Here is a 26,819-nt window from a genome sequence, read left to right as displayed (position 1 = left end):
CCTTGTGTTTATTTTTGTACATGGCAGCCTGTCTGACTTTTATTTCAAATTCAGAGAGCAACAGCAAGAAGTGGTCGGAGCAGCAGATCACGATGATGGAATAATTCCAGGTTCTCCGATTTTATCCCTTTCCACCTCTGTGCTGAGCAGAATGCGAAGGAGAAAGGAGAATCGCCACATTCACTACGCAGCACATGCAAGTTCAGAGCATTCACGGACGCAGATTGATGGTATGAGTATGATTCAAGAACGGTTGATGTAACATATTTTAATTATTCAATGATTCTATTTAAATTGTGTTAATGATTTATCTTTAGAAATGGAAACTTATTTGATACATTTTCCTAATTGCCTTTTGATAATTGCATGTAAGATCTTATTCATATGAACGTTCCATAACGTGGACAATATACAGTGGCAGAAATAAATTCATTGGATGCTGTAACTAAAACAACTAGATAAAAATTGTAATCAGAAACTATCCTCTGGTTAAAATTTCATTCATTTTGACTTTATCCGAAAGGTATCGAGTATATTCAAAGATAATTGCCACAGTCATAATCATATTCTCCATATAGCTTATAAACCGTGTTCGGTAATGTTAAATTATATTGTGGCAATTTTGTTTATATTGTAGAGAAATGTAAAACGCTGTTAGCGGGCTTCCCTGGCATGGCCCGATGCAATCGGAATGAGGAAGTGCTAGCTGCAGACACCTGTGAACTTGGAACATTGTCAATAGAATGCAAGTACCAAACACTCTCTGTGCACAATTTGACAGATGTGAATTGTATTGGTACCTCTGGTAACTCTCTTAGGCTGGATTCCCCATCAAAATATGTTGATATTTTGTATTGTAATCGTACTGAGTATTTGGCAAATTCGCATCCTATACATATGAAAACTATTCAAATACATGTGTGGTAATTTTCCACACCTTATACCCCCTCCGCTTCCCAAATTTTGAGGAATAATTGTGTTCCAACACATGTCCATTTTCCATCCTTTGCTGTACTGAACTGCTGTATTCAACCCTTTCTCTTTGAAACCTTGACCTTGGCTGAAAGTTGCCTCATTTAAATAGATGGAGATGTGACACGATTTAAGTTTGGACAGACCACAGTGCCCTCCAAAATATTTGGGACAAAGACCCATCATTTATTTATTTGTCTCTGTACTCAACAATTTGAGATTTGTTATAGGAAAAATCACATGTGGTTAAAGTGCACATTGTCAGATTTAATAAAGGCCATTTTTATACATTTTGGTTTCACCATGTAGAAATTACAGCTGTGTTTATAGATAGTTCCCCCCATTTCAGGGCACCATAATGTTTGGGACACATGGCTTCACAGGTGTTTGTAATTGCTCAGGTGTGTTTAATTGCCTCCTTAATGCAGGTATAAGAGAGCTCTCAGCACCTGGTCTTTCCTCCAGTCTTTCCATCGCCTTTGGAAACTTTTATTGCCGTTTATCAACATGAGGATCAACGTTGTGCCAATGAAAGTCAAAGAAGCCATTATGAGACTGAGAAACAAGAATAAAACTGTTAGAGACATCAGCCAAACCTTAGGTTTACCAAAATCAATTGTTTGGAACATCATTAAGAAGAAAGAGAGCACTGGTGACCTTACTAATCACAAAGGGACTGGCATGCCAAGGAAGACCTCCACAGCTGATGACAGAAGAATTCTCTCTATAATAAAGAGAAATCCCCAGAACACCTGTCCGACAGATCAGAAACTCTTCAGGAGTCAGGAGTTGATTTGTCAATGACCACTGTCCACAGAAGACTTCATGAACAGAAATACAGAGGCTACACTGCAGTTGTAAACCACTGGTTAGCCGCAAAAATAGGATGGCCAGGTAACAGTTTGCCTAGAAATACTTAAAAGAGCAACCATAGTTCTGGAAAAAGGTCGTGTGGACAGATGAGACAAAGATTAACTTATATCAGAGTGATGGCAAGAGCAAAGTATGGAGGAGAGAAGGAACTGCCCAAGATCCAAAGCATACCACCTCATCTGTGGAACACAGTGGTGGGGTTATTATGGCCTGGGCATGTATGGCTGCTGAAGGTACTGGCTCACTTATCTTCATTGATGTAGCAAAATGAATTCTGAAGTGTATAGACACATCCTATCTGCTCAAGTTCAAACTAATGCCTCAAAACTCATTGGCCGGTGGTTCATTCTGCAACAAGACAATGATCCCAAGCATACTGTTAAAGCAACAAAGGAGTTTTTCAAATCTAAAAAATGGTCAATTCTTGAGTGGCCAAGTCAATCACCTGATCTGAACCCAATTGAGCATGACTTTTATATGCTGAGGAGAAAACTGATAGGGACTAGCATAAACAAGCATAAGCTAAAGATGGCTGCAATACAGGTCTGGCAGAGCATCACCAGAGAAGACACCCAGCAACTGGTGATGTCCATGAATCACGGACTTCAAACAGTCATTGCATGCAAAGGATATGCAACAATAAACTAAACATGACTACTTTCATTTACATGACATTGCTGTGTCCCAAACATTATGGTGCCCTGAAATGGGGGGACTATGTATAAACGCTGCTGTAATTTCTACATGGTGAAACCAAAATGTATAAAAATGGCCTTTATTAAAATCTGACAATGTGCACTTTAACCACATGAGATTTTTTCTATTACAAATCTGAAATTGTGGAGTACAGAGGCAAATAAATAAATGATGGGTCTTTGTCCCAAACATTACGGAGGGCACTGTATATGCCCTGTATTCAAGGTTCCAACACCTGCAGTCTCCTCTCTCTCCATATACATTGTACACTTGACAGAGAAATGTATGCTGTGCTCCAGGTGTTCTGTACCGATGCATGGAGTAGACTCAACGTCACAAGATGGGATTTGTTTCTCATCTCCCTGCCTGTATATCCCAATGTTGGTTAACCTTCAGTGCTACCTCATGTCTCAAGATGGATGGATTTGTGTGTTCAGAGGCAAGTCCTGTAGCCTAGAACCATTCAGTTTCCTCTCTTTAGTGGCACCAATCTGCATTTGTCCACAGCAAATGGTGTTCACTGTGATCATCATTCCACCAATAAAGTATTTTTTGTATTTGCCTAGCTTCTTCCCTATAATTTGAATCTCTGGTCCTCTGGAGCTTTCTCTGAATTTAGCTTTATTTTTGACCCCAGATTCAAATTAGTTAGAAATAGCAGTGACGCCAGCATTGTATACTAATACTCATTCAAGTGATCCCATACCCCTTGGTACACTTTTGTACTTGGCCATTCGTTGATATTTTCTTCCTGTGGATAATTCTGAGTTTATCAGAGATTGACCTATTTCCATAATTTCATGCCTTGTGACCAAATAATTTCTGTGCTCTGGTATTGAAGTCTTGAGGAAATGGGAATAGATCATATTCACTGGTTTTCTCTGTCACCATGCCTGTTCCTAAATAACGTGAATAAATGCTTATTATAAATGTATGCTCTAACCTCTTGTGCCAATTAATACATGGGTTGTAATCTCCTTCTTTCAAAACAGCTTCTACTAATGCACCCAGACGAGATGTTAGTTCAGTTCTAAGTAAGTGACTCCGTTATATTATTTTGTGTACCCTAAAGTGAACCTGTGGCTTTATGGAGTTTTGTATTTGGCCATCCTTTGATTTTCTATTGTCACCAATTGGTAGTCCATTGCATAGATTTGCTTCTATGATTGTGGACCTCCTGTTTGATAATTAGTGTGCATACATTTAATATAATTGCTGCAAAACTACTCAGGAAGTGAAACTGATTTATTGTATGTTTAGAATTGTTGAGGTAAAGAACGGCCTGCTGTAAATGGCAGTGGTAGCTGAATCCTAATATTTTAAAAGGAAAGTAAATGATAACATCAAAAAGATTAGAAAGCCTAATTAACAAGTTAGAGCGTCATAGAGTGATACAGTGTGGAAACGGGTCCTTCGGTCCAACTTGCCCACACCGGCCAACATGTCCCATATACACCAGTCCAACTAATAGTTGAATTAAATAAATCTGGCAATTTGCTGTTAACAGGAAAGGAACTTGGCTAGATTGTAATAAAATTGATTCGCTGCCATGCTTTGGAGAAGGTGAAGCTAGGTCCACCTGGTCAACCCATTGAATTTAGTTATTTATAGCTGGACAATACCTCCAGAGGTTTCTACTGCACATGGTATTTATTTGTTGCTTAACACATGAATGAAATGTGCAGAGAAACCATACCATCTGCAACAGCAATATACTGCAACAAAATATGATTCTAGAAAAACCTAGTTTTCACTTCACAAAATGAAATAACCATTGATTTGGTCTTTTCTTTGTGAATGTAAGTAGAATAATATGAAGCTGGAAGTGGTGTGGCTATTTTCAAATTGATATTGTAACAAAACGCAGGCCTGTTACTTCCTTATCTGGTAAGATATATGTAATGATACTGTAAAAAAAATCACTTGTAAGCATTTTAGAAATATCCAGCTGCTTTATTGGATTTCAATTACTTTTCACAAGCTAAAAAGATCATCAGTGTGAAAACGTGACTTTCTCTCTTCATTCACCTGACCTGCTCAAATTTTGTTTTTATTTTCAGCATCTCAAGTATTTTGTGTTTGCTTTATCATATGCCTCACTTATTTTTATCTTCAACTTCCAGCCACACTACAAGCTAAAGAACAGCCAACCATGGAAAAGAATAGTATTAATCTGGCTGCGGTTGTAGCAGAAACATTAGGCCTTGGAATTCAGGAGGAGCCCGTGAGTACTTCAACATTGCATTTAGGCACGAAATGCCGGAGCAACTCAGCGGGCCAGGCAGCATCTCTGGCGAGAAAGAATGAGTGACGTCACCCAATCCTTCTCTCCAGTGGTGCTGCCTGTCCCGCTGAGTTACTCCAGCTTTTTGTATCGATCTTCAGTTTAAACCAGCATCTGCAGTTCCTATACTCAGCATTGCATTTACTGTTTTAACAAATACATTAAAGGCAGTGCTGATTGATTTTTATAAAATCAGTTATTGTGTAATAACATTTATTCCTCAAAACAAAATGGCATAAAACACAAGATTTACTGACTTTTCCCCCCAAAAAATCCAATTTGCTCACCAGCCTGCCTGTATCTCCTGCCTCTTCTACAAAAGAATTTGCAATTCCCATCTTTGCCTCTTTAATCATCTCAGCACTCATAAAACAAAACCAGAATGGAAGCAGCTCATCCTTGAACCACTACCTATGAAGAATGGTGTAATGCTATTCAGAAAAAGAGCAGTTTGTCCATGGTTTTGTGGAAATTAATAATATTTTAACTACTTTTTGAATGATCTATCTTAGTTAAACCAGGGTTTGAATTTACTTTATGTTGTGCCAATACAAAATCATGTCAGGGGTTTTTTTTTTTTTTTCAGTTGCTTGGGAAGTTTATCTGAAGAAAATATTTAATTTGCTTTTTTTTAAATAATCGTTTTTGTTTTCTACTAAAGCACTCGCAAAGTCTTCTGAATTCGTATAGGAACCTTCCCAAGACCACACACTTTCCACTGAAAAAAGATGCCATTTCAGCAGATTTGGGCCATATAAATGGCAGTGGCTCCAGGTATGTTGCATGTCAATTTTAATGGAGTATTATTTTCCTCATACTTTTGAGTGGTAATGCTCTAAAATTTTGTATTATTGCAAAAGGTTGTATCCGCCAAATCCAGTAGAATTTTATAATCAATTTTATAATGCTGGAAATACTCAACCGGTCGGGCAGCATCTACGGGCAGAGAAGTTTTATTCAATGTTTCGATTGATGACCTTTCAACAGTACACTCAATTTTGGAATGTTCACCTGAATGTTTGTCGTGTAACTAAGACTTTGTGACTGCCTGTATTAAGATTTCAGATCGGAATGTCCACTAAATTGTGCGACTAGATATTCAAGGCAATACTGTGGCGGGGTTTAAAGGCAGGGGTTTGGGTGCCATCTTTCTCTTGTTTGGTCTTCCCTACAACCGGGAGGAACATAATTAAAGGTGCCTCTCAAAACACTGGACTTCGTGCTTCCTTTTGAGACCCACGCACCACAATACTTCATTTAAAAAAAAAATAACAAACAGAGATGTCTGCTAATATATATAAAGTTTACATCAATAAAATCAGATGTTTTTTACATTATATCTTTATCAAAGCAATATTATCTTTGTCCAATTTCTGAATTTTGAATATTTTGCTTTGATGTTTCTAACAATATGATACATTGCTCTAAAAATGGAGAAGAGAAAGTGCTGCTGTAATATGAAAGTTAAACATTTACAGAATTAATTGCAAAAGATAAATTAAAACAAAGTGCTTTTTGTTTTGCTTGATCGTACACTATCCAATCGCACAGAAAAACTTTCCACATAACTTGCTCACAACAAAGGGCTATTGTTGAATATTAGTATAATTAAGCAGGCATTGATAATAATAATGCAATGGTACAGGGCCAATGAATGAATCAGTTGAATAGGGCAGCAAGCATTAGCAAATTTATGCTGGTACAGATGTCTAGATCATAAATTTAACAAATCATTAAATTATTGTAGAATTGCTTGCCACTGGACTACTTGAAAAAAGGAATCAGTAATTTGATTTGTTACTGGACAATAGACAATAAGTAGGAGTAGGCCATTCGGCCCTTTGAGCTAGCACCGCCATTCACTGTGATCGTGGCTGATCATTCACAATCAGTACCCCGTTCCTGCCTTCTCCCCATATCCCTTGACTCCGCTATCTTTAAGAACTCTATGTAACTTTCTCTTGAAAGCATCCTGAGAATTGGCCTCCACTGCCTTCTGAGGCAGAGAATTCCACAGATTCACAGCTCTCTGGGTGAAAACTTTTTACTTCGCTGGAATAATGGGTATATCAGTCTACCAATAAATATAACAATACATTAATGTATTGTGCAGGAAACAAATGAATGGACTAAAGGGCCTGTCCCACTTGTCGATCATTTTCGGCGACTGCCACGTCATTGACTGACGTATCAGGGTCGCCGAAAGATTTTGAACATTTCAAAATCCAGCGGCTACTAAAAAAAATGTTGCGACACTTGAGGAAACACCGCGTGTCAATACGTCATCACGCCGCAACTTTTTCGGTGATCTTGTACTTCAGTCAATGATGCCGAGAGTCGCCGAAAAAAATCACCAAGTGGGACAGGCTCTTAAGTGAACTTAATAAAACAGTGAACATGGGGCACACCAGTGAGTTAGTAAACGGGCACAGAAAGTCAAAGGTACACGTGCTAAAGAAGCGTCTCAACGCAAAACGTCACCCGTTCCTTCTCTCCAGAAATGCTGCCTGTCCCACTGAGTTACTCCAGCATTTTGTGTGTATCTCCAGGAGAGCAATGTCTGAGTATCAGGTCTGGCAGCTGGAGCAAGTAAGATTTTTTTTCTCTTTGGAGTAGCTATAGAGCTCTGTTTGTATAGTTCCAGGTAGGAGGAGAAAAGCACTTTTTTTCCCATCAATTTTTGCAGTGGGAACAGGAGGGAAGGCAAATGTCACAATTTAGTAAGAGACAGGCCAGCAGGCCTAGTAGCTGGCATAACCGTGAGTTTTTAAAGGAGCTGATTTGGAGAAGTTAATTTTGTCTGGAGCTGTGAGCAAATAAAGAGGAATTTTGTTGTGAACTGAAGCTTGACAGAAGGGGAGGTGAGGTAAAATGTATCAGGCTCGGCCAGTAAATATTAGGCTTTGGCCTCCAAATACAACACCTGGATTGTCAACAGGCAAGAAGGAAAATTGGTGCAATTATATCACATTGTTGCATAAAGAACACAATATTTTGACATTAAAGTGATTAGGGGTACAAAAGAAACTGATAATAGTGACTGTAATGGGAGATCTCCGAACTCATGGGCAGCACGGTGGCGCAGCGGTAGAGTTGCTGCCTTAGAGCGCCTGAGACCTGGGTTCGATCCTAACTACGGGTGCTTGTCTGTACAGAATTTGTACGTTCTCCCCGTGACCTGAGTGGGTTATCTCCGGTTTCCTCCCACACTCCAAAGACGTACAGGTTTGTAGGGGCTAATTGGTTTGGTAAAATTGTCCCTAGTGTGTGTAGGATAGTGTTACTATACGGGGATCGCTGGTCAGCGTGGACTTGGTGGGCCAGAGGGCCTGTTTCCGCGCTGTATTTCTAAACTAAATTAAACCATAGTGCTGACTGATAAGAACCTCTAAGTGCATTGACAGCTAACTAACTATAAAATGTTAGTTTGCAGAAAATGAGAATTAGATGTTATGCCAAGATTTATTTACTGCAATGCATGTTCAAAAACACAGTTGCATAAAACCAAATACAATGGCCTTCAAATGTTTAAAATATTTTTAATATTGAATCTTCTGTTGAGGATAAATAACTTAATTTTTTTTGTAGAGTTTCTTGTGCATCAGATGCAGAAGAAAAAAATCGAAGTTGGATCGCTTCTCCTGTATTTGGAGCTTCTGCTTCCTCTGATTTTGAAGTAAGTAGATTAATTTTGCTTAATCAAAGCATTTTCAATCACAAGACACAAATGCATGTACAAAATCTAATGACGGCTCTTATTTTGCACTTGGATCCTCAGGCTAAAATGAATCAATTCCTTGAGCAATCTAAACTGGGGGAACCAAAAATAAAGCACATTGAATTGAAGACTGATGCAACCCTGTCCAACAAGATGGCAAAAAGGAAAAAAATGGAAGATGAGAATGATTCTGCCACAGATGGTGAAAAACCTTCATTTAATAAGGAAAATTTCCCTTCAACATTAGAGAAAAGTGGTTCTCTGGACGATAATCTTGACAAACCCTTGGACTTATCTGACCACATCTCTGGTAGTCGATTGGAAGAAAGAAGTCTTGGAAAAGATGCAGTGGGAAATAATTCAATTAAAGTTTCTCAGCCAGAATCCATAAGACCAAGTTTAAAGACCACCAATTTCAGAAGAGCTTGCAATGGATTAACCAAGGATTCTCAAGGTGGTGCTTATCTACAAGAAAACTTTGGGGGATCACGTTCTGCAAAATTGCACGATGTTCAAGCGGGAAGTGCAAAAAACAGAGTCGACAGAGATTCATCTGATAACCAAGATCCTTCTAGAATTTTCACTCAGAATGAACATTGCTTTAGTGACTTGAAGGTATGGTGTTCGTGATTTATGTAATATTCCCTCTAGCAATTTGGCAGTCTTTGGCGTCCCTGCAATGCAGAATGACAGATTAATATAACATTAGTGTGGTTGTTAACACGGTGATGTTACGCACTTAATTATTCATTCTAGACCCTTCTCCGCCAAAGGTTTCAAAGGTCTTTTATTGACACATGTACCAATTAAGGTACAGTGATATTCGAATTACCATACAGCTATACTGAAAAAAGCAACAAGACACACAACTACTTAAAAGTTAACATAACCATCCACCACATTCCTCACTGTGACGGAAGTCAATAAAGTCTAATCTTCTCCTTCATTATTCTTCCGCGGTCGGGGCAGTCGAACCATCGTCGGGGCGATCGAAGCTCCCCCGTCGGGGCGGTCAAAACTCCTGCGGCTTGGAGCTCCCGAAGTCGGTCTCTAACCAGGGACCGCAAGCTCCACGATGTTAAAGTCCGCAGGTTCCCGCGGTTGGAGCTCAGAGGTCAATCACTGACAAAGGGATCGCGAGCTCCCACGGTTGGAGCTCCCGAAGTCGGTCTCAAGCAAAGGCCGCCAACTCCACGATGTCAGGCCGCAGTGCGGACGGAGATACGATACGGGAAAAAATCGCATCTCCGTCTAGGTAAGGTTTTTTTTAAAGTTTCCCCACCCCCCCCCTGCCATAACACCACCTAAAGAGCACTAAAACATACATTTAACACATACTATAAAACAACAGAGAAAGAAGGGACAGACAGACTGTTGGCGAGGCAGCCATTGCTGGTGCCACCAAGGAGAGAGGCACAGGAATCATCTGCCTTTATTCCGTCTCTTAATCCCTTAATCTAAACAAAATGTATCTAAACAAAGTCTCTTAATCCTGTAATCTAAACAAAGTCTCTAAATCTTCTAATCCAAACAAAGCATACCTGGAGTGAAAAAATACAGCCAATTTAGATACAGGATGACTCTGTTGGGCTCCTACTCTAGATACAAGGAGACAGGGAACTTGTGATTTCCCATTAGAGGACACAAATTAGATCAGGGATAATTGAACCAGGTTAGTCTAGATGGTGACAGTATAAATACTTTATTCTCCCCAGTCCCAGATAGAGGATGTTCCAGGAAAACATATTTGAAAGGAGCGGTGAAAACTGCTTCCATTCGAGGGTTCCATCAACAGCACAAAACATGAACGTGGGACACGTAGTAGGAGCTGTAATTCAGCATCAAATTTGACCAAATATCATTATTGTGAATAGAAATACGTGAATCATGATATCTAGTCCATTTTTGGACCATAAATCACACAATGGTGATTTTTTTTAAAATATTTTGGTTTGCTTCAGTAAATTTGTATTTTGCTGCTTCTAAAAAAGTTGTATTTCAAAAGCCGAGTGTATAATTGTCATATGTACTAACAGTGGAACAGTGAAATACTTACTTACTGGAGGAATAGCACATATAATAATCAATAAATTAATAACCATAATGCTAGGGAATGGTGCAAAACAGAAGTCTGTAGTGCTATGAAAACGCATTCTATAGAAGATCACAGTTGCTGAGGTTAGCGTATAGTCTTCAAGAGCCTGATTATTGGGAAGAACCTGCTCTTGTACCTGATGCATAAGGTTTTCAGGCTCCTGGATGGCAAGAGTGAAATGTGAGAGTGGCCAGGGTGTTGTGAGTCTTTAATGATATTTGCTGCTTTTTTTGAGACATCATTTCCGTTCGATCCCTTTGGTGGGGAGGTCAGTACCTGTGATGGTTAGGCAGTGTCCACCACTCTGTAATCTCCGTTCCTAGGCATTCAATTTGCCAAACCAGGCTGTGATGGGTCAGTATGTTCCCTACCCAGCACCTGTGGAAATGTAATAAGAGTATTTTTCAACATACCAAATTTCCTCAATCGTCTGAAGGAAGTAAAGGTCTTGATGATCTTTCATTGTGGTTGCATCGAAGTGCTGGGCCCAAGACAGATCTAGAGAAATATATGCCCAGGAGCTTGAATCTTTTAGAAACATAGAAACATAGAAATTAGGTGCAGGAGTAGGCCATTCGGCCCTTCGAGCCTGCACCGCCATTCAATATGATCATGGCTGATCATCCAACTCAGTATCCCGTACCTGCCTTCTCTCCATACCCTCTGATCCCCTTAGCCACAAGGGCCACATCTAACTCCCTCTTAAATATAGCCAATGAACTGGCCTCGACTACCCTCTGTGGCAGGGAGTTCCAGAGATTCATCACTCTCTATGTTGTCCTATCAATGAAGACAGGTTCCAAAGTGCTTTAAATTCAATGAACTATGATTCAGTTGTGTACCATTATAAAAGGAACCATGGTGGCAATTTATGTTCAATGCAATAAAAACTTCCTTGCAAGATACAATATTCTCCTTCCCCAGATTATGAATGACCTGACCTACGTATGATCAAGTTCCCAGAACATTATTACATTCAAAAGTTAAACTTGTGAACGCACGTTCATTTCCATAGACGTCAGTACTAGTTTCCCCCCCTCTCTACACTTTTTGTAAGTGTTCTTTCTTACCAGTCATATGTCCATTTGATGCCATTCATTACACTAATGTGGAGGCATAGTTCCCACATTGAATGACTTTAGTGCATTTTCCAACATGGATAAAATTGATTGTTGAACAGTTTTACAAATGGAATCTATTCATTGCCCAGATGAAGTGCCTGCTTTGAGCGCCATTAAGGTACAGCAAGCATTTAACCAGTTTTTCTATCCACAGATGGTATCTGTACTGCTGATATTTCTGCATTTTGTTGATTTTACATCTCGTATTATGATGACGCTTTCATTGAACAGTACAGTACAGGAGCAGACTCTTCCGTTAATATTTGGCTTTATTGCAATTTTATTGTGAAATGAGTTGATTTGTGTATTTTACAACTTTTTTTTCTCTTTCTTAAAACAACGCCATATTCTTGTCTCAGGATTTTGAATTCGAAACTCCAAAAATGAAAAATTCCATAACTGCATCCAAGGAGCCTACCTCAGTACTTCAGCGGAATCCCTGTGCATCTGCCATAGGTTAGTTTTCCTTGGATTGGATTCAGCAGCATTCGTGTAATTCTCACATCATCCTATTCTCGCTTGCAATAGATATGCTTATTAGGTGCTTGAAATGATGTGCCTCTTGATAATTTTCAGGGAGAAATACTGAAAACATTCAGTGGAGCATAGACCCAGAAGCAGACCTCTCTGATTGTCAGATGGACAGTTTAGAACTGGACTTGAAGGTACCTTATATAATTTTAAATTATTTATTATTTTAGGATTGCTGGCTCATTCTTATTTAGTAGAATAGAATTTTAAAGCAGGAAGGAGATGGCTAGCTCTTTATTGGGGGCAACCCAAGACTAAACCCATAGCCTTGTTCTCTCCTCGCACTGTTGCAATCTATTTCATTTCAAATATTGTTATTTACTTTTCTAAGTGGAGGAGGGTTTGATAGCTTTTCCTCGTGCTTACTCTTGATCACCTGAATAACACAATTCATAGCCAAGAAAGCATGGGATTCGTCTACTTCCACACTATCGCCTAGATAAGTGGCTCTACGCCTGGGTATACGGGGCCCCTCAATGGCTTGTGATTGAGAGGGAGTACAAAGTAAAGGAACCTAGAGTGCAGGAGTTTCTGCCTCTCAATTGCTCAAGTGGGGGATATACTTATTTGGATGAGAGTTGGTGCTGCTAGCTAGATGAACTGTGTGTGTATCATTCACAAAGTTGACCTACGAGTGTTCTAGTTTCCTCCCATGTCACAAAGATGTGTGGGTTGGAGGGAATTTGGCCCCATTGGGGTGGAGTGGAGTTGATGGGAATTTGAAGAGGAGAAAATATAAGTATTTAAGGATTAATTGGGTGCTTGATGGTTGGTGCATTCTCAATAAGCCAAAGGGTCAGTTTAAAAGCTTAAAAACTGCAGGCTACTTACTTTCGCATCTGTTGTGAGGAAAATGTTAGATGCCATTATTAAAAATATTCTTGTCGGGCACTTGAGAGAGAAAGTCAAGATAATCAGGAAAAGACAACTTGGTCTAATGAAAGAGTAATAATGTTTGACCAAATGTTTGGATTTCTTTGAAAAAAGAACATAATAGAGTGGAGCCAGTGAATATAGTTGCCATAGATTTCCAGAAGCAATTGTGAAAGTCACATCGAAGCTAAATGCAGAAAATGAAAGCACATGCTGTCGAGGAGTAGCAATGAGGCCTAATCGAAAATGGGGAGCAAGCACATATGGATTGCCTTCTGGTTGTACGGGTGAAACAAGTGACATGCACAATGAATCAATGCTGGGGTTTCACTACTTTGCAATTTATGTAAATAAACAAGATGAAGGCTACCATGGGACCTGAACCAAAACAACACCTGTCTGTCCTCCAGAGATGCTGCCTGACCTGCTGAGTTACTCCAGTACTTTAAAAAAAAATGAAACTAGCATCTGCAGTTCCTTATGACCACCAAATATAAGTTTGCAAACTTTGCTGGTGCAAAGATAGGTGCTGAGGAGGAGAAGATAATAGATGAAGTGAGAAGGCAAAGATCTGGTAATTTGAGTAAAATATGGGTAAATCTGAAATGATCAATTTTGGCAGGGAAAATATGAAGTATTTTATCTGAGGGGTGAGTGATTACATAGCTCTGAAACACCGAAGGATTTGTGTGACCTTGTGCATTATTTGCAAATTTCTAAAAGTGCCATTGAAGACTAACACACTGCTGTTGTTTACTGCAAGGGGAAAATGAATACAAATGTAGGCAGTTTGTGTTGTAGCTATATAGGACATTGGTGAAACCACAACTGATGTACTGTGAAGAACATTTAGGCTCCTTATTCGGGAAGAAATGAAAATATATTGGAACAGTTTATTGATGTTATACTTGAATAATATCTCGAATGGGTGGATTATCTTTTGAGAAAACAATGGACAGACAAGGCTTGTATATCCTAGAATTTAGATATGTGAGGAAGGGTTTGATTGAACATATGAGATCCTGAAGTGTCTTAACAGAGAGGAGAGGACATTAGTCTTCTTGTGGTAGAATCATGAGCCGGAATCACCCATTTTTAAGACAAATTGCAGCTTTTCCCATTGGGTAATGTTTATTTGAAACACTTCCTCAAAGGATAGTCGAAGCAGTGTTCAGTCTTTAAATATTTTTAAAGAAGACGTAGATACATTTTTGATAAAGGAGAGGGTATAAGCTTAATGAGACTATGTGGGAATGCAGAGTAGAGGTTACAATCAGGTTAACCATGATCTTCCCAAATGGTAGATCAGACTTGAGCCCGCCACCATGCTCCTGCTCCTGCTTCTGGTTTGGATGGAAAGATTACTGGAGATCCCTAATTTTTAATAATAATGAGGTCAATTAGTTGCAAAGTTTTCTCGAATCTTAAAGACAAGCAGTGCCAAATCTCAAGTGATGAGGCCTTTGGCAGCATCAGCAATTTGTTACAGTGGGTGAGACAGTATGGGAAGAGTTTAATTGACAAAGTTTGAAGAAATGGTACTTTCGTTCAAAATGGTGGAAACCATTGAATTGGATGGACTGAGAATGACTTGTCTCAGTGATTAATTGACTTTCAGTGAAGATCTTCATATCAATTTAAGTGGGTGTACAACTTTTTGTTCCCCTTTTTATTAGGTAAATAAAGCCAGTAGGTATATGTGCAAAGGAACTGCAGATGATGGTTTAAACCAAAGATACACACAAAATGCTGGAGTGACTCAGCAGATCAGACAGCATCTCTGAAGAAAAGGAATAGGTGACGTTTCGGGGCGATACCCTTCTTCAGTCTGAAGACCTGAAGCATCACCTATTCCTTTTCTCCAGAGATGCTGTCTGACCCGCTGAGTTACTCCAGCTTTTTGTGTATAAAGCCAGTAAGTACATGCCCTTTGCTAACCATATGATATTTGCAAATAATTCTGACCGAAAATAAAATCAGATGATGCTTTTCTGAAAGTTATGATTCCCATGCATGAAAATCTCATTTGGGTAAGTTAACACATTATCCACAAATTGTTCCTGCCACTTGTGTCACTGAACAGTGCTGGGATAGATAGGACTGAAAGCGGTCCGCTGTGTTAAGGCAGGAAAGTTGGTGATCAATTTTTTTTTTAATGTGATCATAAAATTCTGTTGATTTTATTTTTTGTGGTACATTTAAGTAATCTCAAATTCAGAATTGTATTTAGCTCACCCCCCTGCCCGCAAATAATAGGAATGTGAAATACAAACAAACGCTGGTTATTTGAGAAATGGTATCAATATTTCGGATGGTTGATGGTCTGAGGGAACATTATCAGCTTGAAACATTAACTGTATCTCTCTCCACAAATGTACCACTGACCTGCCACCAGCTCCTATACTTCCAAGCATCGGCAGTAACATAATTGTCCAGGAGAATTTGTAGAAGGCTTATTAACTGGTCTAAATGAGATTTTCATCTGTGGCAGCCATTTGTTTTCCAGAAAACACAAGTGTAGTTAAAGCACCAGTCTGTACTTCTTGTGATCATCCGATGATCAATGAATGGGAGTAAGATCTTCTTTGACAATGGAATAATAGTGTGTTTTGCATTCATTTTCATTCATCATAATCATATAAGGCTTTGATTGAATATTAATTATTATAACAGCCCATCAAACAACTGGGTTCAAATACACCAGACATGGATTGCACCTTCGTGAGTGAAAGCATGTTGTTGAAAACTAAAAAGAGAAGAACAGACCAGTCAATGCCTGGTAAGTAATGAAGATTGGTGATTATTTTTGCCTGATCATTTCCAGCCTAACTTTGCTATAAACACACACAATTTGCTATGATTTAGTTTGCAATTAGAAATATAAAATTCACATTTCATTTTCTAACTTTCATTTGTGTCTTTCAAACAACATACAACGTGATTTGATTATTGATATCAACTGTGAAAGGAGCATATATGGTGCGTGCACTGATTGCAACAATAAAGATAAATATTACCCAAGACAGTTGCTAGGTACACCGGAGACATTGTAAAAAGTATCCTATGGCATTTAGGACTGAGATGTGGAAAAAAGTTTTCACCCAGTTGTGAATCTGTGTAATTCTCTGCCACAGAAGGCAGTGGAGGCCAATTCACTGGATGTTTTCAAGAGATGGTTAGATATAGCTCTTGGGGCTAAAGGAATCAAGGGATATGGGAGGAAAAGCAAGAACGGGTACCGATTTTGGATGCTCAGCCATGATCATATTGAATGGTGCTGGCTCGAAGGGCTGAATGGCCCACTCCTGCACATACTTTCTATGTTTCCATGGTAGTAATTCTTAGCAACTGGGATAAACTTCAGCCAAGCGGGCTGAAATATTGAGAGAATCGTAATATGGCTACTTTGACATGGATTGATTTTTAGTTTTGAAATTTGCAGTTAACCTTGTCTCAACAGTTTTTGGGAACAGTGTTCCATTAATATTAACCTTTTGTTGTTGATATACCTGAATGAAGTTGCACAATTTCATTCAGGTATATCACTTATTTGATCAGGTGCACTGAAGCAAGACCTGTGATCAAGTAAACTTGCAGGACTTGGAGATTACAGTTTATCCCTAAATCTATTTTTTTGTAACCTACTGGATGAATATATAAATGGTGTCAAGTTGGGAAAAAGGGAAGTACAACGGGATCTGGGGGTCCTTGTTCATCAGTCGATGAAAGTAAGCATGCAGGTATAGCAGGCAGTGAAGAAAGCAAATGGCATGTTGGCCTTCATAACAAGTATAGGAGCAAAGAGGTCCTTCTGCTGTTGTACAGGGCCCTAGTAAGACCACACCTGGAGTATTGTGTGCTGTTTTGGTCTCCAAATTTGAGGAAGGGAATTGAAAAATGTAGGTGAACAGAGGGATCTGGGAATAACTGTGCACAGTTCCCTGAAAGTGGAATCTCATGTAGATAGGGTGGTAAAGAAAGCTTTTGGTGTGCTGGCCTTTATAAATCAGAGCATTGAGTATAGAAGTTGGGATGTAATGTTAAAATTGTACAAGGCATTGGTGAGGCCAATTCTGGAGTATGGTGTACAATTTTGGTCGCCTAATTATAGGAAGGATGTCAACAAAATAGAGAAAGTACAGAGGAGATTTACTAGAATGTTGCCTGGGTTTCAGCAACTAAGTTACAGAGAAAGGTTGAACAAGTTAGGGCTTTATTCTTTGGAGCGCAGAAGGTTAAGGGGGGACTTGATAGAGGTTTTTAAAATGATGAGAGGAATAGACAGAGTTGACGTGGAAAAGCTTTTCCCACTGAGAGTAGGGAAGATTCAAACAAGGGGACATGACTTGAGAATTAAGGGACTGAAGTTTAGGGGTAACATGAGGGGGAACGTCTTTACTCAGAGGGTGGTAGCTGTGTGGAATGAGCTTCCAGTGAAGGTGGTGGAGGCAGGTTCGTTTTTATCATTTAAAAATAAATTGGATAGCTATATGGATGGGAAAGGAATGGAGGGTTATGGTCTGAGTGCAGGTATATGGGACTAGGGGAGATTATGTGTTCGGCACGGACTAGAAGGGTCGAGATGGCCTGTTTCCGTGCTGTAATTGTTATATGGTTATATGGTTATAAGGACATTCTTGCTATTGAAGGAGTGCAGCGTAGGTTCACAAGGTTAATTCCCAGGATGGCGAGACTGTAATATGCTGAGAGAATGGAGCGGCTGGGCTTGTACACTCTGGAGTTTAGAAGGATGAGATGGGATCTTATTGAAACATATAAGATTATTAAGAGTTTGGACACGCTAGAGACAGGAAACATGTTCCCGATGTTGGGGGAGTCCAGAACCAGGGGCCACAATTTAATAATAAGGGGTAAGCCATTTAGAACAGAGATGAGGAAACACTTTTTCACACAGAGTTGTGAGTCTGTGGAATTCTCTGCCTCAGATGGCGGTGGAGGCAGGTTCTCTGGATACTTTCAAGACAGAGCTAGATAGGGCTCTTAAAGATAGCGGAGTCAGGGGATATGGGCAGAAGGCAGGAATGGGCTACTGATTGTGGATGATCAGCCATGATCACATTGAATGGCGGTGCCGGCTCGAAGGGCCGAATGGCCTACTCCTGCACCTATTGTCTCTAATTTGGATACAAAGAATAGGGTGGCACGGTGGTGCAGCGATAGAGTTGCTGCCTTACAGCACCAGAGGCCCGGGCTTGATCCTGACCGGGTGCTGTCTGAACGGAGCTTGTACGTTCTCCCCATGACCTGCGTGGGTTTTTTTGCAGGATCTCCGGTTTAGGCAGAAACATTATAAACAGACGTGATATTTTAGGTGGGCCGATAAAGTAAATTTTGAAGTAACTTTATAATCACTCTAGGCCTTGAAAGGAACAAATAAAGTGATTTTTTTGTCAACCATCTTAATACTATACAAGATTATAAATAAGGCAGGCTAAATTTATAGTTATGTACAATTGTACTGCATAGTTAAAATGTAACTAAATGGAAATGCATTATAAAAGCCGAAGAGGTTAAATAAATTACAAAGAGGATATAATAAATTTCAAAAGTGGCGAATCTTTTTATACAGACTGATTTTGTTGTAATGGATAGTGGGGGAAGACCAGCTGTAATGCTTGCACTGCTTTGATGGGTGCAAGTGGTATCTTCTGCATCTACAGAATATTTTTGTAACTTAGAGCAAGAATTGCTTGGTGTATTAAAATTGGTCATTGGTTACCTGTGGCAGCTTTGTGGGTTTAGTTTAGAAATGCAGGGTGGAACAGGCCCTTCGGCTCATCGAGTTCGCGCCGACCAATGATCCCCACACACTAACACTATCCTACAAACTAGGGACAATTTTATAATTATACCAAGCCTAGTAACCTACAAACCTGTACGTCTTTGGAGCATGCGAGGAAACTGGAGATCCCGGAGGAAACCCACGCAGGTCACGGGGAGAATGTACAAACTCCGTGCAGACAGCATCCGTAGTCAGGATCGAACCCGGGTCTCTGGCGCTGAAACTGTACCACTGTGCCGCACCACAGGGTGAGGAGGTCTGAGGAGAAAAGGTCTGTCCTCCTTGGTCGTGGTGGAGTGAACATAAAGATTAGCGGATCAGTGTTGCACTTAATGGGTTTTTTTTGGAAAGGGTAAAATACCAGCCAATTTTTCTCCTCATCAGAGTTTTTATTTCCTACTGTTTCCTCATGACTAAAGCAGGTCCTCACACCTTGAACGGCAACCTGTCGGAAATGTTTGACCGTACTACATATGGTGAATATGATTCGTATCCTCAAGAGAGTCCTCAGAAAGAACATGACGATGGTAAATCTAATCGAAGGTGATATTTTTGTCATTGTGATTTAGTAACTGTAGCGTGCATTGGCGCATTCAGCTATGCTGAGCAGGAGGTACCAATTTTATTGCAAATCTTTGCTTTATTCTCAGCTTGCAGTGGTGTTAGAATTGATTTCTTAGCCGGAAAGAAGTAAAAAGTTTCCAGAATTTCCTGCTGCTCGTTGCAGTTCTAAGTTATCTGCTGGAAAGTAAACAGATGCCTGTGATAACTGGACATCCAATGCTCATTGTCCCAGCTCATGAATGAACAATGATGATAGGGATAAATTCAGATTACCAGTACCTGTGGAAGGTAGACAAAAAGCTGGAGAAACTCAGCGGGTGAGGCAGCATCTATGGAGCGAAGGAATAGGTGACATTTCGGGTCGAGACCTTTCTTCAGACCCTTCTGAGGATGCTGCCTCATCCGCTGAGTTTCTCCAGCTTTTTGTCTACCTTAGATTTTTCCAGCATCTGCAATTCTTTCTTAAACAGTACCTGTGGAACATCATCTTAACAGAAAGTTGTGTCTTCAGTTTGTGAAGTTTCCTCAGTCAATCTGCGTAAATGATTTGTGATCACTGCAGATGGGATTGAATTTAAGACGCGATTATTTGTGATTTTTTTTTTTAGTTTTTCAAGAAGAACCAGAGAAAGTAAAAAATGAATCTTTTGTGCAGCCTTATGCAAACACTGGACAAAGGTAATATGTGATTCAACTTGTTAATTTTGCATTGTAATTCATTCACGTAATGCACAGTACACAGATAATCTAATTTACTTATGTATCCGACGTATATTTAATATGCACTGTTGAGAAGATCATATAACTGTTGTTTGGATAGCCCCAGTCAGTTGTTCCAACAGTTTTGCATTGATATTTGTTGTCAGTGCCACTGTGCTGTCAGAGTCTGTGGGTACTTGGCCATCCTTTACCAAATGCCAAATGTCATGCTTCTAAACAGTCATGCTTCTCCTTAGTATTCATATTTATTGTTGGAGACATTGCAGAAGTGCTCATCCAAGCACTTAATAAATCTGCACGCATTTTAGTCCTATGCCTGAAATATCAGTTATGCAATCCTCGTAGTTAATTTTTGAAAGTATTGACCTGTCAGATGATCACTAAACTGTACATAATCTACAGAACCATGTTACGTATTGATATTATATCCGTGTAAATACACAAGTATATTTAGCGTTGAATCTAGCTTGATAAATATTATTTGATTCCTAGGAAAAATACAGTTTTAAACTTTCCTCACGTTGAGGTGGTCCGTAATAAGCAAGAAAGAAGAAAATTGCATGGGCATACGTGCAAGGAATGTGAAGTCGTAAGTTCTGTCCTGGCACAAGATCAGATACCCAGTTCTGACATTTCTGTCTTTCATTACTTTTGACTTGTCCTCTTATGAAAGATAGGAGAGATCTTAAATTTTATTATTTGAATTCTACATTTTTTTAATAATTGATATTATAAATCTGAAAATTCTAATGACAAATAAAATTGTATTACAAATCAGAAATCAGCAGTGTGCTTCAAATAATCGACCACTGTAGCGTAAGAAGGAACTGCAGATGCTGGAAAATCGAAGGTAGATAAAACTAGAGAAACTCAGCGGGTGAGGCAGCATCTATGGAGCGAAGGAAATGTGCGACGTTTCGGGTTGAGACCCTTCTTCAGACTGATGTAGGGGTGGGGGGGGGGCGGGAAGAAAGGAAGAGGCGGAGACAGTGGGCTGTGGGAGAGCTGGGAGGAGAAGGAGGGAGAAAGCAAGGACTACCTGAAATTGGAGTCAATGTTCATACCACTGGGGTGTAAACTACCCAAGCGAAATATGAGGTGCTGCTCCTCCAATTTGCGGTGGGACTCACTCTGGTGGGCCTCCTCCATGGCCAGAGTGAGGCCCAGCATTCCAACATTTTTGTCGACCACTGTAGCTTGCATTGTTTTGTGCATTTTAATATTGTGAATTGTCCATTAGTGCTTTAAGGTTATGTTAATCGGAGTAGAATTAGGCTATTCAGCCCATCAAGTCTACTCTGCCATTCAATCATGGCTGATCTATCTCTCACTCCTGACCACATTCTCCTGTCTTCTCCCCATAACCTCTGACACCTGTACTAATCAAAAATCTATCTCCACCTTACAAATATCCACTGACTTGGCCTCTACATGCTGGGGTGTAAACTACCTGAAGCTTGGGTACTAGCTGAAGGTACAGTTACCATTAGAGGGGTGATCATATTTGAGGTTGATGAAAAGGCTGGGATTAGAAATATGCAGATATCTCACACAAATGTAGGGCTGGAAGAAATTAGAGATATGGAGGGATGCGATCATGGAAAGATTTTTATTTGAGTGTGGGGGCAGTAAGAAGATGAATGAGAACTTTAACGTTGAGCTATGTTTTAAGCAGGGGGCAGTGCAGGTCAATAAACACTAGGTGACAGTGAACAGCAGTGAAATAAGTCCAGCAGCATTTTGATAATCTCAAGTTTACAGAAAATAGATTAGGGGTAACCAATCATTTTCTGGGAGCAATCAAGTCCAGAGATAACAAAGGCATAGACGATTGTTTGGGTTAGGAAAGATATTGCCAAGATTGAAAGGGTTCAGAAACAATTTACAAGGATGTTGCCAGGACTAGAGGGTGTGAGCTATAGGGAGAGGTTGTCGGTTGGGTCTCTATTCCATGGAGAGTAGGAGGATGAGGGGTGATCTTATAGAGGTGTACAAAATCATGAGAGGAATAGATAGGGTAGATGCACAGAGTCTTTTACCCAGAGTTGGGGAATCGAGGACCATAGGTTCAAGATGAAGGGGAAAAGATTTAATAGGAATCCGAGGGATAACCTTTTCACACAGAGGGTGGTGAATGTATGGAACAAGCTGCCAGAAGAGGTTAGTTGAGCCTGATCCCATCGTTTAAGAAACAGTTGGACAGGTACATGGATAGGGTAGGTTTGGAGGGTTATGGACCAAGCGCAGGTAAGAGGGACTAGGGTAGCTGGGACATTGATGACCGGTGTGGGCGAGTTGGGCCGAAGGGCCTGTTTTCACACTGTATCACTCAAGGCAAGCCAGGCTTAAAATAGATGATCATTGTGATGACATGGATATAGGGTTAGATGTTTCAGCAAGATTGAATGTAGTGTGCTCCACCTGACCTCTTTCTACCTTCTGGATGTACCACTCCTTCTGTGACTCCTTGGTCCACTCATCCCTCCCCACCCACCCAGCGCCCCTGATCCTGTCACTTTCCTCTACAACCACAGGGGTGCTTGTTAGTAGTAGAAACCAGGAACTGCAGATGCTGATTAATATGCAAACAAACCTGTGCTGGATTAACTCTGAACTCTGGTCTGAAGAAGGGTCTCGGCCCGAAACATCATCCATTCCTTTTTTCCATAGATGCTGCCTGCCTGTCCCGCTGAGTTACTCTTGCATTATGTATCTACCTGGGTACACAAAAATGCTGGAGAAACTCAGCGGGTTTAGCAGCATCTATGGAGCGAAGGAAATGGGTGACGTTTCGGGCCGAACCCCTTCCTCAGACCTGTATGTATCTACCTGCTGGATTAACTCGGCAGGTCAGGCAGCATCTCTGGAGAACATGAATAGATGACGTCCCAGGTTGTTCCTTTCAGGTTGAGAAGCAGTTCGTGTCTAGGAGAGCTTGTTCTTGCCCTTTCTTTTCATCACCATTGAATCTTCCAATATCGGGTAATCCTCCAGTTTGCTTCTCCCGCCCATCTTTCTGTCTCCTCCCGATTCATCTCTGGTCCTCCAATTTGTCCTCAGTACGTACCCCTTCCCTTCATGGCCTCATCCACCTACTGTCCATGATTACACCCGCCAGATTCGCCCCCTTCCCCCATCTGGTTCTGTTTCCATCTGCTCGTTACCTCTCACCTAATGGTTTCCACCATCCCCTACTTTATCAGATGCCAGCACTGGTAGTCTTTGTGGTTCTGTTAATCACTTTCCAGCAGCATTCTCCACCTTCACTCTCTCCTGGCTCCAATGGTAATTTTCTCCTGGTTTGCTTCCACCTATTACCCACCTGCCTCTTTCTCCCACTTCCATCCTTACCAGGCTCCATCTGCCTGTTATTTTCGGTGTGCCTATCACCCACTGGCCCCGATCTCACTTCTTTCTCTCCCTCTCCTCTTTATACTGGATATCTTGCCGTTCCGCCCTCACTCCTGATGCAGGTCTTAATTCGAAACATCAAAAATCACACCCCACTCCACTCCCCCACCCCTAGATGTAGTTCAGCCAGCTGAGTTCTTCCAGCATAATGTTTGTTGCAGTAACAGTATGGATTGGATTCAGAGTGTAGAAAGAGAGAGGATGGAACGACTAGCTGTGGAATGGAATTCAGAATTGAGCCCGCTTTCTGGAAAACGGAAAAACTTGGACATCTGACATTTGCAGTTCTGAGTACAGATGGTAAACTATAATGTGTTATAATTTATTAACTTTATTTCAGTATTATGCAGATCTTCCAGAAGAAGAGAGACTGAAAAAGTTGGCAAATTGCTCCAGGCACAGATTCCGCTACATTCCCCCAAACACACCAGAGCATTTCTGGGAGGTGGGGTTCCCTTCCACCCAAACCTGTGTTGACAGAGGTGAGGATCTACAGACACGTTTGATGGGTCAAGTTTTAACAGCTTGCTATTTTTGGCATTATCCTATTTGCTTTCAGGACAGTAAGAAAATCCTTAAAGTCAACTAGTAATTTTGGGAGCGTTTTGGCTTTGCTATATTTTAGAACTTCAGACCCTGATGGAATATAAACTGAAGGTATTGTAGTTGCGAAAACTCTAGTCACAAGGAGTCACTTTCATAGCATTGGGAGACTGACGGCTGCAAGCAGCTTCAGCTGCTCGCATCAGCATCTTAAACGCAGAGGGTGGCGCTGCGGTAGAGTTGCTGCCTTACAAAGCTTGCAGCGCCAGAGACCCGAGTTTGATCCCGACTACGGGTGCTGTCTGGACGGAGTTTGTATGTTCTCCCCGTGACAGCGTGAGTTTCTCCAAGATCTTCAGTTTCCTCTCGTGCTCCAAAGACATACAGGTTTGTAAGTTAATTGACTAGGTACAAGTGTAAATTGTCCCTAGCGCGTGTAGGATAGCATTAATGTGTGGGGATCGCTGGTCGGTGCGGACTAGGTTGGCCAAAGGGCCTCTTTTCATGTTGCAGCTGTAAATGCTAAACTAAACAGAGTTTAATGTTCCAGTGGTCATTCACCTTTGTTACTCTACAGCTCTTCATTTAACTTGACAAGAGCTGCAGTAGGGTCAGGCTGTCCAATGTCAAAGGCCAGGAGGCAATTGGCACTCATATCAAGCTATTTATAAGAGAGAGCTGTGGAATGGAGGGGCAGTCAAACAACAGAGAGGTATGAGGGGAACAGAACATAGTAGAGAGAACTTTAGGAATCAATGTTCTGTCGTCCTGATCAATCTACTGAAAGGGAAGGAGTAATGTGTATTCTAGTGTTGATACACAAAGCCAAATTGCATTAAGAGATCAACAAAAAAAATCTGCAATTAGTTTGAGTAAATTTATTGCTGAAGTCATGTTTGGTTCAGTTCATGAGGTTGGCTTTGCCTGTTAATATATTTTGTAAACCATTCTATATGCTAATTTTCCATGTTTCTTTCTAACACTCGCCCTTTACTCTGTTATGGGCCTGTCCCACTTAGGAGATTTTTCAGGCGACACACAACACACATTTTTTTGTAATTTGAATTGGGCTATCGGGACACTCATAAATTTGAGATTTAATAAATCCATTCACTTGTGCCCTGGACCCAGGGGCAACTCACTTCAAAAATGTTATTTCAAGAAGAGTGATTAAGAATCTGAAGTGAGTTAAGGGTGGGGTGGAGCCAAGTATTAGTATTATGAGAGATTTAAAGAGCCAGTCTTGACAACTCGAAGCACTTGCCAGTTATGGTGAAACTCACACACTGGCATAAGTACTGAACATATCTGTTTTGAAAACCTAAACTTTCAACGTCTGCTGTTACAAATGTTGCTTTCCTCTTTCACAGAACTAACTACTGGTATTTTAAAGAAATAGCAGCTGTATCAAGTTCTCGATCATGCCCGTTTTAACTGCCAACAACATGCTTTATGTTTCAGGTTATATAAAAGAAGAGAGCAGCCCCTGCCAGCGACCAAGACGGAGGCGGCCTTACAATCCAACATTTTTGCTGAAGGACAAAGAACAGAATTTAACTTAACCCTCCACGTAAAAGGCAACAGCGAAAACAAAAATCAACACTGACGAATGTGTCTTAAACATCAAACTTTGTAGTCCAAAAGTCAAATTTATTATAGCATTTGATTAGATCTAATTTGTTTTTCTACAATTGTTATTTAAATTATGATTATTTTCACCCATGTATTGACTGGAAACTTTTACATTTGCACACCATGCATAAGGTTTGGTGATATTTGTTGCACTGGATGATAGCACTGGACAATTATGCCCTTTAATTTGTAAACCTTTATATAATTGTAAATATAAGCTGAATTTTTTGGATGTTTGATATTGAATAAGCTGAAACTTTGATTGTAATAACGACATCAGCAAAGACTAAATGAAAAGTCACATGGTCTTGAATCAGTTCATTCAAAAAATAAACTTTATTGCAAAATGCAAGGCATGGCTATAATGGCTCAGTTAGAGAATGAATATGCAACTCATTCATAGAAAAGAGCACTGTCCTTGGATTGTCTTGAACTGACATGGTTAGATTACATGGTTACGACACGCATATATATCTTTCAAAGGAAGTATTCTATTGAGGGTCTCCGAATCTTGGCTCTGCTTTTTTGGTGGACGCTGAGGTCCTTTGTTTCTACTTGGCAGAAAGTGGATTCATTGCCATTCAGTATTTTGCAATGGGTCAGATCTTGCTGTGCAAACTTGGTGAAACATTAACTAACCTCCTGCAGTCTAATGTCTGTGAAGCATTAGAGAGGAATTGAAGGGTTGAACAAAACAATTTATTTTTTCTTCATAAATCTACAAGCTGAGTTTCAGGAGTTGCATTGTGATCAGAGTGCAACATATTTAGAATATTTCCTAATGTGGATGGCTCTGAGGTAAATAATGTAAGCTTTCTAGCTTTCCCTACACTGGGTGGGAATGCCATGCTGTTAGAATACACGTCTCTGCGTAAGCACCACAAATGTTTGTTCATTAAATACATTTGCACAGGAAGAAATAAATACAACACTGCTAAATGCAATTAGCATCAATAAAAATACAAAAGCTTCAGCGTACTAGT

The 26,819-nt window shown here is 40.2% G+C and overlaps 1 protein-coding gene across 6 annotated transcripts in view; it reads left to right on the top strand.

Annotated features, from left to right (window-relative positions):
- The window catches only part of rbbp8 (RB binding protein 8, endonuclease), a 108,242-nt gene extending 82,046 nt beyond the window's left edge, over positions 1-26,196 (top strand). For 3 of the 6 annotated variants that reach the window (XM_033020040.1, XM_033020041.1, XM_033020039.1), the window contains 15 exons: positions 55-230; positions 638-745; positions 3,534-3,575; positions 4,665-4,765; positions 5,487-5,599; positions 8,414-8,501; positions 8,604-9,158; positions 12,119-12,215; positions 12,336-12,424; positions 15,837-15,942; positions 19,386-19,493; positions 20,139-20,208; positions 20,743-20,839; positions 24,002-24,143; positions 25,666-26,196. In XM_033020040.1, coding sequence (XP_032875931.1) covers positions 55-230; positions 638-745; positions 3,534-3,575; positions 4,665-4,765; positions 5,487-5,599; positions 8,414-8,501; positions 8,604-9,158; positions 12,119-12,215; positions 12,336-12,424; positions 15,837-15,942; positions 19,386-19,493; positions 20,139-20,208; positions 20,743-20,839; positions 24,002-24,143; positions 25,666-25,766 — 1,993 coding nt within the window. In that variant the 3' untranslated portion in view covers positions 25,767-26,196. The remainder of the gene's footprint in view (positions 1-54; positions 231-637; positions 746-3,533; positions 3,576-4,664; positions 4,766-5,486; positions 5,600-8,413; positions 8,502-8,603; positions 9,159-12,118; positions 12,216-12,335; positions 12,425-15,836; positions 15,943-19,385; positions 19,494-20,138; positions 20,209-20,742; positions 20,840-24,001; positions 24,144-25,665) is intronic. The other 3 variants (XM_033020042.1, XM_033020044.1, XM_033020043.1) reach the window with 3 other exon arrangements.
- Positions 26,197-26,819: the final 623 nt, after the last annotated feature.

The sequence above is a fragment of the Amblyraja radiata genome, chromosome 4 (genome assembly GCF_010909765.2).
Source record: "Amblyraja radiata isolate CabotCenter1 chromosome 4, sAmbRad1.1.pri, whole genome shotgun sequence".
Lineage (NCBI taxonomy): Eukaryota > Metazoa > Chordata > Chondrichthyes > Rajiformes > Rajidae > Amblyraja > Amblyraja radiata.
This window is presented reverse-complemented; position numbering and strand designations above follow the sequence as displayed.